Source organism: Spermophilus citellus (genome assembly GCF_964194105.1).
Source record: "Spermophilus citellus genome assembly, chromosome: 8".
NCBI lineage: Eukaryota > Metazoa > Chordata > Mammalia > Rodentia > Sciuridae > Spermophilus > Spermophilus citellus.
Window position 1 is genome coordinate 44089643 of NC_138189.1, and position 11859 is coordinate 44101501.

The 11859-nt window shown below is 43.6% G+C and overlaps 1 protein-coding gene across 1 annotated transcript in view; it reads right to left on the minus strand.

The window, feature by feature from the left end:
- IGFBP7 (insulin like growth factor binding protein 7) overlaps nt 1-6297 on the minus strand; it is a 68342-nt gene extending 62045 nt beyond the window's left edge. Inside the window, exon 1 of the mRNA XM_081304115.1 lies at nt 5760-6297. Within this exon, the coding sequence (XP_081160241.1) occupies nt 5760-6234 (475 nt within the window). The 5' untranslated portion in view covers nt 6235-6297. The remainder of the gene's footprint in view (nt 1-5759) is intronic.
- Nucleotides 6298-11859: the final 5562 nt, after the last annotated feature.

An 11859-nucleotide genomic window follows, 5' to 3' on the forward strand; every position in this document is an offset into this window, starting at 1 on the left:
AGCAAAATATGTCAAACTCAGAAGGTCAAGAGTTGTCTGTTTCATCTTACATGTGGAAACTAGAGAAGAAAAAGGAAAACAAAGGTGGGAGTGGATCTCATGAAAATCAAAGGGAGATCAGTACAGGGACGGGACCAAGTGGTGGGAAGCAGGGAGGGTGGGGGTGATATTGGCCAATTTATATTGTTACATCGAGTGCATGTACGAATATGTAACATCCCACCAGTACCTGCAACTACAATGCATCAGTAAGAAAATGTGGGGAAAAAAATCTGGGTAAAGTGATAATAAGGAACAGGTGAGTCATTTACCATTCTAGAAGTTTCTATGCTCAAGATGGGCAAGTGAGGTCAGAAAAGTTTCAAAAACATTTTACTGTGCTGGGGCAGACTCTTAGGAATATGTCCCCCCCCCCCCTTTTTTGATCTGAATAGTGGGTGGTCAGAGGGGGGAAAGAATCTATCTCCTGAAATGAACAAGGACCTGTACTTGCCATGCGTCTGAGACCTGAGAAACACTGAAGGTCTTGTCAAGAAGGAACCTAGACCTCTCTACTGGGTTATGGTGACAGCTCTGGGTGGGAATCTCTGCAGTCTTGCCCCTTCCCGATCCCTTAAGGGTGGACAAGAGGTTTCCTAAAGGCACAAATCCAATTATATCACTTGGTGGCTCCCACTGCCCTGGTGCTGGCATCTCCATACCCTAGTGGCTGGAAGGTCTATCCTCACTGGCTCTGTGCAGTGTTCTGCTGCCACCGCTGCCCTCCTGCTGCGAGGCGGCTCTGGGGAACCACAGGCTGTTCCTTCTGCTTACAGTGCTCTACTTATCTCCCATCTTTTAAAAAACCTTTATTTTTAACTGACAAGTAAAGCTGTATGTATTTATGGTATACAACATGACGTTTTGATGTATGTGTGCACTGTGGAATGGCTGAAGCAGGCTATGAAGCATACCAGTTCCCTCTCATAACACTGTTTGTGTGTGTGTGTGTGTGTGTGTGTGTGTGAGTGTGGTGAGAACATTTAGCATCAACTGTCTTAGCAGCTTTTGAGATTCAGTATATTATTAATTATAGGCACCACGATGTGCCACAGATCTCTTGGACTTTTTCTCCTAATTGAAATTTGGTGTCCTTTGACCAACATCTCCCCAACCCCAGCTTCTGATAACTACCATTTCACTATCTCCTATGATTTGGACTTTTTAGGTTTCACGTATAAGTGAGATCATGTGGCATCTGTTTTTCTGTGTCAGGCTTAGCTTATTTCACTTATATCTTCCAGGTTCATCCATGTCATTACAAATGATAGGACTTCCTTCTTTTTAAAGGCTGAATAGTATTCCATTGTGTGTATGTGCCACATTTTCTTTTCCTCTTTCTTAAAACTCCATGCCAACATCCAGAGTAGCACCTCTTCTCTAGCCAATTCATTCTGTCCCTGCCTCAGTCTGGACATCACTCTTCCTTGAAGTCATTCCTGGCTCTTCCTCCACAGCTCTGGATCCCCTCTTCTGGGCCCCCTGTTTTCATGGTGGGATTGAGTTTAGCTCTGACTTGACATTCCCCAAGATAAAATAGACCATTAACAATTTCATTTAATTTTGGAACTCCTCTGTTTTAACTTTCAATGAAGCTCATAGATTCACTGAAGGATATTGATAGGTATGGATACTTAAATGACATTTTATCAAACTTAAAAATGAGTCTAAAATGATCTTCTGAAAGAATGAATATTTAAAATTCATCAAATAGGTTTCTGAAAATCAAAATCTTTTATTGAAGCTTTCTGCAATTGCAAAGAAACTTCTGGATCTAAATCTAGACAGCAACAGAGTGTGGAAATGTTGGGATTTGGGTGGAAAGGTGACCATCAGAGTGTGGGACAGCTGGGTTCGGAAGGTGAGTCAATGCCAGATGAGTCTCCTGGCTGAGACTTCAGGAAGGCAGAATATGTAAGAAGAGAAGACAGGCCAGAGGGTCAGCTGCCTGCATTTCTACATGGCAAGGCACTTTCTTAAGAAGACTCCTTTGTTTAATCAACAAATATTTACAAAATGCCTAACTATTAGCCAGCTGTGTTTGTGTAAGGAATTATAAGATAGAGTCCCTCTTTTGTGATGCTCACAGTCCAATGGGGAAGAGAGACAGTCAGGGAGCCTTTTGGAGAGTGGGGAAGGTCTATACCAGTGGGGCTTGTTCTCCTCTCAGGTCCGTGGTCTTGCTGGTCCCTTTCTGAAGTCCTCACCCATGTTCTTGGCATTTTGGCATGGCTCTGCCAACCTCAATGAATACTGCTTATTCATCTCGCACCTCTCCCCCACTTCCCTGTTTTAAATTCTTTCACAGCATCTTCAATCATGGGAAAATATCTTCTACTTGTTTCTGTCTAAAGCTTTGTCTATTTTATTCAAGGCTGCTGACCCTGACACTATAATAAGAGTGCTGGCCCATTCACATGCTCATTCATTCATTCACCTTATGTGTGAGTACTACACTCCAGGCACTTATTCCCATGGGGACAAGAGGGAACAAAACTCTCTTCCCTCTTGGAGCTCACTTTCTGGTTGAATAATGAGTACGATTAATATCCATCAAGTGCTTTCTATGGATAATCTTTGTGCCATTTAATCCTCACACCAACCCTAATTAGGTATGTGCCCATCCCCATTTTACAAATGCAGAAACTCCTGGGCAAAGTAACTTGCTCAAGGCTATCCTTTGTAAGTGGTAGCTTAAGCCTCACACCCAGGGAGTCTGGTTCTGCTGAACACCGGTAGGAGAACAAGAACATCATGGTGGGGCAGGGGAAAGTCAGGGTGCTTCACAGAGAAAGTGGAAAGGTCCTTGAAGGACAGATAAGAGTTCAAAGGGTGAAAAGATAAGCCAGGGAGAGTGATTATGCATTCCCGGCAAAAGAACAACATCTACAGAGATGGGAGGCCGAAGAAATAGGATGCCTTGAAAACAGAACAGCAGAAACCATGTGCTGTGGCTAGAGCATCAAGGACTTTGGAGAGAAGGGGCCAAAACAGCAGACCGAGTCACACCATGCAGAGCCTCCTGACCCTCCCTGGTGGGCAGTCTGAACTTCGTCTTAAATACACTGGGAAGGAAGAATCTTAAGAGTGACTGATTCCTCTGAGGGAAAAGAGGGAACAGTAACCAGCAGGATCACAGTGACCAAAATAGGACTGCCAAGGACCTGACTTAAAGGATCAACAATAAAAGGGGTAACTAGGAATTGGAATAGAGGAATACCACGTTCTCTTCCAACAGCAAGATTTCATTATACACCTCTGCTTCTCTTTATTAACTTATTTTTATTAAATGGAACTGTCAAGTTCCACTTTCCAATTACCCAGGATTGCAGGAGCCTCAAAAAGATGTGATGTCACTAAATCCATGATGACAGTTCTCAGATTTGGGATTATTAGCTCATAATCTGTCAGATTTTCAAGCAGATGGCTTTGACTTCTTTTGCAGAGGACCAGAAAATAAGCTGAACAAGATCTCTCCAAGAGGGTGAGTGAAGTGGTCTTCACTAAAGATTGGGAGTGGCTCCAGGGTGTCAGGGAAAGTGCTCTGGGAGTTTGCAACTTGTACTCATACTTTCTACTTAATCATCATCATCAATATTATTCTTGGCAGTGCTGGGGATTGAACCCAGGGCCTGTGCTAGGCAAGTGTTCTACCATTGAGCTACACCCCTAGCCTTTATGCGACCTTTTATTTATCTACCTATTTATTTATTTTTGATCAACAAGATGAGATTTGTTCTGTGCACCACAGCACATAGCACGATACGGACTATAGCTAGCTGCTCATTAAATAAGAACAAAAGAACAGAGTGCAGACTGAACCAGATCATTGAGGCTAAGTTCCACAATGCCTCTTCACCTTCAGTACTCAAGCATTATTCAAGTTTCTTTTGAGGACAGAAATGACTAGAGAAAGCTAGAAAATGCATTTCCTATGCTTTGGTACAAAAATAAAGGGTACTCTGTCCCATTTGTTTTTATAATTGTCAAAACATATGCATGAGTGAGAAGAAATAATATATCAGGAGACTTGGTTTTCATCCTTTCCATCTCTGCTATGAAAAGTGCTCTGATGGACCTGGTACCTCTTAGTTGAGGTTGAGAAGAAAGGCTAGCTTATGTCAGGATTTATAATTTTAGATGCTATTTCTCCTAACATTTTCCCAAACATAAAGAAAAGTCAGGTTTGTACCTTCAAGGGGTTTGCCGTCTAGAGAAGTACCAAGGAATGGAGTGTCCAGAGTAATGAGGAAGACTGGTTCTGCTTGACCCTTAGTCTCAATATTTTACCATATCCTGTGTGACTATTGAGAGAAGTAAGTAACAGGAGAGAAAAGGATAAAACTAGCTACAAACTAGAAAATCACATTTGAAGAATCACCAGGCCAATCTTCATCTCTAAGGAAAGTATCAGTCATTTTGAAAGACTCTGGGGGGAAAATTTCCCTGGGAATGTTTATAAGAAAATCTCAATATTTGAAATGAATTCTTCAATGATGTACATTTTTATTTTCATGATGTAAATGACAAATGAGATCCAAAGAAAGAATGGCTGTTTCAGTGAGAAACATATATAGATTATATAGGTCCTAATTTCTAAGCTTAAGGTGATAATACTATAAATAGTTAACAATGAGTTACAGATTTAAGACTTTCGACAGTAAACTTTGAAATTAATGATATACAACCTATTAGTATATGGACTTCTGGAAAAATCTCTAAGGAAAGAAATATTATTCAGAAATTTTGGAGAAAGTATGAACTGCATTAAAGAAGCAACTGGCTTCTGAGATCTTGGTAGAATAGTCTCCCCTCCCTTTTCTACCTTGGCTGGGACCAGGAGAGGAGCTGCCAACCATTGGACTTCTAACTTTCCCTTGAAACTACTGCCCATGGAAAATGTTATTTCAGGCATTAGAGTTAAAATCTGTTCTTTCATTTATTTATTTTTGCAAGTCTGGACTTTATTTTCCCCACTTCATTTATGGCAATCTTGAACTTGTGTGGAATAAAATAAACAAACATAATCTTAGAAATATTTCTGCTGAATGTAGTGCATGCTGGGGACAAATCATGAAAAAAATTGTCATAAGCTTCACAATATAAATTACATCATAAAAAGTTTCTTCAAAGAGTTTGTGTTTTATTTTTGCCCATATAATAATTAGTCAGCCAGATTACTGTTTGAAAATTGATAAATTCCAGTAAGTGAACATTAAAAATATGAAATCCCATTAAAAACTTCTTACAATGTAGCCAATTAAGGAGGAAACAAACATTTTCTGAAAGTCCTTACTTTCAAATTTGTCAAACTCCCTCTCCTTTCTCCATGTCACTTCTTTACACACCCCAGCCAAGAAAGAATGACGAGAAAATGGGTTCCCAAAGGAGTGGGACCATCTCTTGCTAATGGACTTGCCAGCTGTTGGTAAGAGTTGGAGAGCTTTGGGGATGCAGGAGCCTGATGTCTCGGAAAATCTTTTCTATATATACACCCGGTACTGGGAGTTCTCATTTTCTTGGCTTACGCACTAAATTCAAAACCACCAAAAAAAGAGAAGGGAGGCGTCGCCCAAGGCTCCTGGCATCCCGCGGCTGTCAACTCCTCCCCTCCCTTCTTTCTCCAGGGATGCCCTCCAGAGGAGTCATGGGTACCAGCCGGGCGCCGGGTCTGGTCAGCCCGCGCGCACCGGGTAGGCGAGGAAAGCGCTCGTGCCCACCTTGCTCGCAGGTGCCCTTGCTGACCTGGGTGATGGCCGTCTCCCCGCGGCTCTCGGCCCTCAGGCTGGCGGCGCGCAGCTGGCACCCGCTGGAGTAGGTGGTGCCGTCGCTGCCGCACACCGGGTAGCGACTCTTGCACACGCACACGCCGCTCACTGCCGGGCCGCCGGCTGCTGCCCCGGCTTTACCCTTCCGCCTCTTGCGGCTCTTCACGCACTCCATGCCCGGCGCGCAGTGCCCCCTGCCGGCGCCACCGCCCCCGCACGGCTCGCCCTCGCCGCGGGCGCACACCGGGCAGCATCCGCACGCGTCGCGGGTCTCGCCCAGCGGGCAGCCCCGCGGGGGCAGGGGCGGGCAGGTGGCCGGCTCGCAGGGGCCGCAGGCGTCCGAAGAGGAGGAAGAGGAGAGGGGCAGGAGCAGGAGCAGCAGCCCGGCTGCGCCGAGGAGCAGGGCGCGCAGCGACGGCCGCTCCATGGCGGGGTGGCGGCGGCGGGAGCTCGAGTGAGCCGGGTCTGGCCGTCCGGCGCCTTAAACCCGCCGCCCCGCCCGCTCGGCCGGACCGCGGGAACCCCGCCCCGCCCCTCCCGGCCCGTGGGGCCAGCGCGCGCTCCTGCTGGCCGGGCGCGGTGGGGCGCTCGGCGGGTGCTGGCGTCGCCCCCAGCGTCCGCGCAGGCCCGGGCGGCGCTCGGTCTCCAGCCTGCCCAGCAGGGCTTCAGCTTCGGCCGCAGCACCCCGCTGGCTCCCGCTCAGTCCCCAGCCGCCGTCCCCGCGGGGCCTCCCCAGCCCTTCTGTGCTGGCGGTTCGGAGCGAATGGCTCCCTCACCCGCTGATGCCTCACCTTCCTGGTCCAGATGGTTACACTTTTAAACTACAACGAAAACTTTGAGATAACCTAGGATCTAATAAATTCGCCATCGTCCTGGGTTGCCTGAGTGTTGATTATTCTGCGGCGTGGGAAGCTCTTTTTAAGAACAAGCCATTAAGAAAAAGTAGAAAAATGCCTATTTTGTGTCCTCGCTGTGATCTTGGGTGACAAGCTGAAAGGACAAATCTTTGCCCACTACTTTTCTTTTAGGCTCTTTAGAGTCGTCCACCTCTCATACTGCACAAAACCCTATACTTTCTTAGTCCCCCCCCCAAAAAAAAAAAATTTATTCTTGTTAGTTATATATGACAGTAGGATGGATTTTGAAATATAAAGTGTGACTTCCCATTCTTGTGGTTGTACATGACGTGGAGTTAATACTGGGCATATATTCATATATGAACATAGGAAAGTTATGCCCCATTCATTCTACTGTCTTATGTTAAGTTTTAAATCTGATGCTGGAATCCATGAGAGGTGTGTCATGTCTTAAATTCACACTACATTACGTTTGACCTCCATCAAACCTCTCTGAGCTGGGGTACTAGGGAGCCCAGCTCATCAGGGGAGGTGCCACTGAAGCACCTAAAGCACCCCCAGTTTTCTCCAGCGTTCTCATGAGGGGTTAGACCTGAATGATTCTTTAATCTTTCTGTGAAGTGCTCTGCAAACTCAACTTTAAGGCTTTTCAAGAATGTTGGCCCTTAGAACCCCTTCTCTGCAGATTTTGAAGTAGTTTTCATTTTTAAATTGAATCTATAACATTGTAGAGGACATCATTCTGCTTGTCACATGTTAGTTCTTTTGTATTCTTTTTTTCTTGGCATAAATCCAAGGATATGTAGGTTTGCTAACCGAAAGTGAGAAGACAAATTTGTTTCACAATGCCATCAGCAATGTATAGAATTCACTCTGGTAGTCATCCTGGGATTATTATTGTAAAGCTTTTTGAAAATTAATCACAAAATTGGGGGGTGGGGGTGGGGACAAACACCTTTCTATCTAGAAAACCTGATTCTGCTTTTTGTCTTCTATTTAGTGTATTCTGGAAAATTGGCACCTTTTGAAAAAGGTCATATGTTGACATTACATTGTTTAAAAAACAATGATCTGGATATAATGGGGGCATGCCTGTAATCCCAGTGGCTCAGGAGGCTGAGGCTGGAGGATTGCAAGTTCAAAGCCGGCTCAGCAACTCAGCAAGATCAGAGAGAGAGAGAGAGAGAGAGAGAGAGAGAGAGAGAGAGAGAGAGAGAGAGAGAGGGGGGAAGGAAGGGAAAAGAAAAGGCTGGGAATGTGGCTCAGTAGTTAAGTACTTGTGGGTTCAATTCCTGGTGGCAAAACAAAAACAAAAACAAAAAGTCTTTAGAGGAGTTTTCCTAAATATTCTTGCCTTTGTCTCAAAGTAAGAGATAACAGTCCTAATTGAAACAATTGCAGAGAGTACCTTGTTAACTATTTTATTTCAGTTTTATTAATTCAACAGTCAGGATCCACTAAATTGATTGCACATCTACTATAATTATCTGACATAGTTTTAGGTTCTCCAGCAGCAGCCCTTGAGACAAGGATTCCAGGACAAGTAGTTTATCTGAGTGGTCACATCAGGACATTCCTCTTGGGACTGGAATGAGTGTGAGTTGAGCAGGATGGAAAGATGCCAAATCAAGGTGCTTATACTGGCAGCTGGATGAAACCCTCAGGCTTTACAAGTTGCCTGTGTGTGCAGGGCAGGTGAACAGGCTCTGAGAGCAGCTGAACCCATCACTACTGTCCTGCATGGTGTGCTAAAGCATGCATTGGAGCCAGGAGTGAAAATTCAAGGTTGTAGGAGAGTCAAGCCCTCACTATGCAGTAAGCAAAAGCAGCAGTCAAGGTTCCCTTTACCTAGTCTGTGATAGTGTCAGTTAAGCTGGAGGACTTGAAAACAGAAAGAGAAGTAGTTATCTCTAGAAAGGAGAAAGAGTAGGAAAAGGGAAATTAAAGAGAAATCTGACAACTTCTTTCTTACAGGAAAGAATATGTTGTCACATACTCAACTTTAGTTTTGGTGAGATGAAGAGCCTGGAGGTAGAGACGGGATTCTGTCATCTGTAAATATATATGATTTTATTTCTTCCTTGTGGGAGACCAACCTTACATGTGACTGAGTCACACAGGGTCCCTTGCTGGGTGCTGAGGCGCTCAGACACAGATGTGGCAGAGCTTTCCCCACCCTTCTTGGGTTCGAGGGTCGAGGGTCTGTGTCTTGTGCATGGGTGTGTCTTGCTACAGCCCTATGGGTGGAGCTCTGCTCACGTGTTCCTTTGTAATATAACCCCTTGACCTGTTTAGGATAGAATCTTCCATGTGCCTTGTGTGTGACCCCTTCTCTTACTGTGCCCTTGGATGTGGCCTACCCAGGTGTCAGTCAACCTGCTGACAGTGGACATCATGAAGATACTCAGCCCCCTGAAACCTGACCCCTTGCCTCATTTGAATAGTTTCTCCTCAATAAAAGGGATCAGCGCATGCTCTCGCTCTCTCTCTTCCTGTGGACCCTTAAGGTCAGAGGATCCTTCACAGCGACCCCAAAGAAAAAGGTATTTGTGTCTCTTGTGTAGTTATTTTGTGCAGCCCAGTTAGCCCAGTTCAACTGGAATAAACCCTGAGCCTTTCAGTCGAGAGAACAGAAACCCGGTACTTCCTGTTTAATTTGGTGCCTTTTATTTCTTTTTCTTGCTTAATTACTTTGGTTAGCTCCTCCAGTACTATGTTAAATAGAAGCAGTAAGAATGGACATCCTTGTCCTGGTCTCAACCTTAGAGAGAAACTTTAGTCTTTGTCCACTGAGTATGAGGTTGAGTGTAGGGTTTTTTTTTTTTTTAATTTTTATTGTTGGTTGTTCAAAACATTACATAGTTCTTGATACATCATATTTCACACTTTGATTCAAGTTGGTTATGAACTCTCATTTTTACCCCGTATACAGATTGCAGAATCACATCAGTTACACATCCACTGATTTACATATTGCCATACTAGTGTCTGTTGTATTCTGCTGCCTTTCCTATCCTCTACTATCCCCCCTCCCCTCCCCTCCCCTCCCCTCTTCTCTCTCTACCCCCTCTACTGTAATTCATTTCTCCCCCTTGTATTTTTTTCCCTTTTCCCTCACTTCCTCTTGTATGTAATTTTGTATACCCCTGAGGGTCTCCTTCCATTTCCATGCAATTTCCCTTCTCTCTCCCTTTCCCTCCCACCTCTCATCCCTGTTTAATGTTAATCTTCTTCTCATGCTCTTCGTCCCTACTCTGTTCTTAGTTACTCTCCTTATATCAAAGAAGACATTCGGCATTTGTTTTTTAGGGATTGGCTAGCTTCACTTAGCATAATCTGCTCTAATGCCATCCATTTCCCTGCAAATTCTATGATTTTGTCATTTTTTAATGCAGAGTAATACTCCATTGTGTATAAATGCCACATTTTTTTTTATCCATTTGTTTATTGAAGGGCATCTAGGTTGCTTCCACAGTATTGCTATTGTGAATTGTGCTGCTATGAACATCGATATAGCAGTGTCCCTGTAGTATGCTCTTTTTAGGTCTTTAGGGAATAGACCGAGAAGGGGAATAGCTGGGTCAAATGGTGGTTCCATTCCCAGCTTTCCAAGAAATCTCCATACTGCTTTCCAAATTGGCCCCACCAATTTTCAGTCCCACCAGCAATGTACAAGTGTACCCTTTTCCCCACATCCTCGCCAGCACTTGTTGTTGTTTGACATCCTAATGGCTGCCGATCTTACTGGAGTGAGATGATATCTTAGGGTGGTTTTGATTTGCATTTCTATGACTGCTAGAGATGGTGAGAATTTTTTCATGTACTTGTTGATTGATTGTATGTCCTCCTCTGAGAAGTGTCTGTTCAGGTCCTTGGCCCATTTGTTGATTGGGTTATTTGTTATCTTATTGTCTAATTTTTTGAGTTCTTTGTATATTCTGGATATTAGGGCTCTATCTGAAGTGTGAGGAGTAAAGATTTGTTCCCAGGATGTAGGCTCCCTATTTACCTCTCTTATTGTTTCTTTTGCTGAGAAAAACTTTTTAGTTTGAGTAAGTCCCATTTGTTGATTCTAGTTATTAACTCTTGTGCTATGGGTGTCCTATTGAGGAATTTGGAGCCCAACCACACAGTATGTAGATCATAGCCAACTTTTTCTTCTATCAGACGCTCTGTCTCTGCTTTGATATCAAGCTCCTTGATCCATTTTGAGTTAACTTTTGTGCATGGTGAGAGAAAGGGATTCAGTTTCATTTTGTTGCATATGAATTTCCAATTTTCCCAGCACCATTTGTTGAAGATGCTATCCTTCCTCCATTGCATGCTTTTAGCCCCTTTATCAAATATAAGATAGTTGTAGTTTTGTGGATTGGTTTCTGTGGCCTCTATTCTGTACCATTGGTCCACCCGCCTGTTTTGGTACCAGTACCATGCTGTTTTTGTTACTATTGCTCTGTAGTATATTTTGAAGTCTGGTATCGCTATACCGCCTGATTCACACTTCCTGCTTAGCATTGTTTTTGCTATTCTGGGTCTTTTATTTTTCCATATGAATTTCATGATTGCTTTCTCTATTTCTACAAGAAATGCCGTTGGGATTTTGATTGGCATTGCATCTATTCTATTCTTCTTCTATTTCTCTCTTTAGGGTTCTGTAGTTTTCATTGTATAAGTCTTTCACCTCTTTTGTTAGGTTGATTCCCAAGTATTTTATTTTTTTTGAGGATATTATGAATGAAATGGTTGTCCTCATTTCCATTTCAGAGGATTTGTCGCTGAGATACAGGAATGCCTTTGATTTATGCGTGTTGATTTTATATCCTGCCACTTTGCCGAATTCATTTATTAGCTCTAATAGTTTCTTTGTAGACCCTTTTGGGTCTGCTAGGTATAGAATCATGTCATCTGCAAATAGTGATAATTTGAGTTCTTCTTTTCCTATTTTTATGCCTTTAATTTCTTTCGTCTGTCTAATTGCTCTGGCCAGTGTTTCGAGAACTATGTTCAACAGAAGTGGTGAGAGAGGGCATCCCTGTCTTGTTCCAGATTTTAGAGGGAATGTCTTCAATTTTTCTCCATTCAGAATGATGCTAGCCTGAGGCTTAGCATAGATTGCTTTTACAATATTGAGGTATGTTCCTGTTATCCCTAGTTTTTCTAGAGTTTTGAACATAAAGGGATGCTGTACTTTGTCA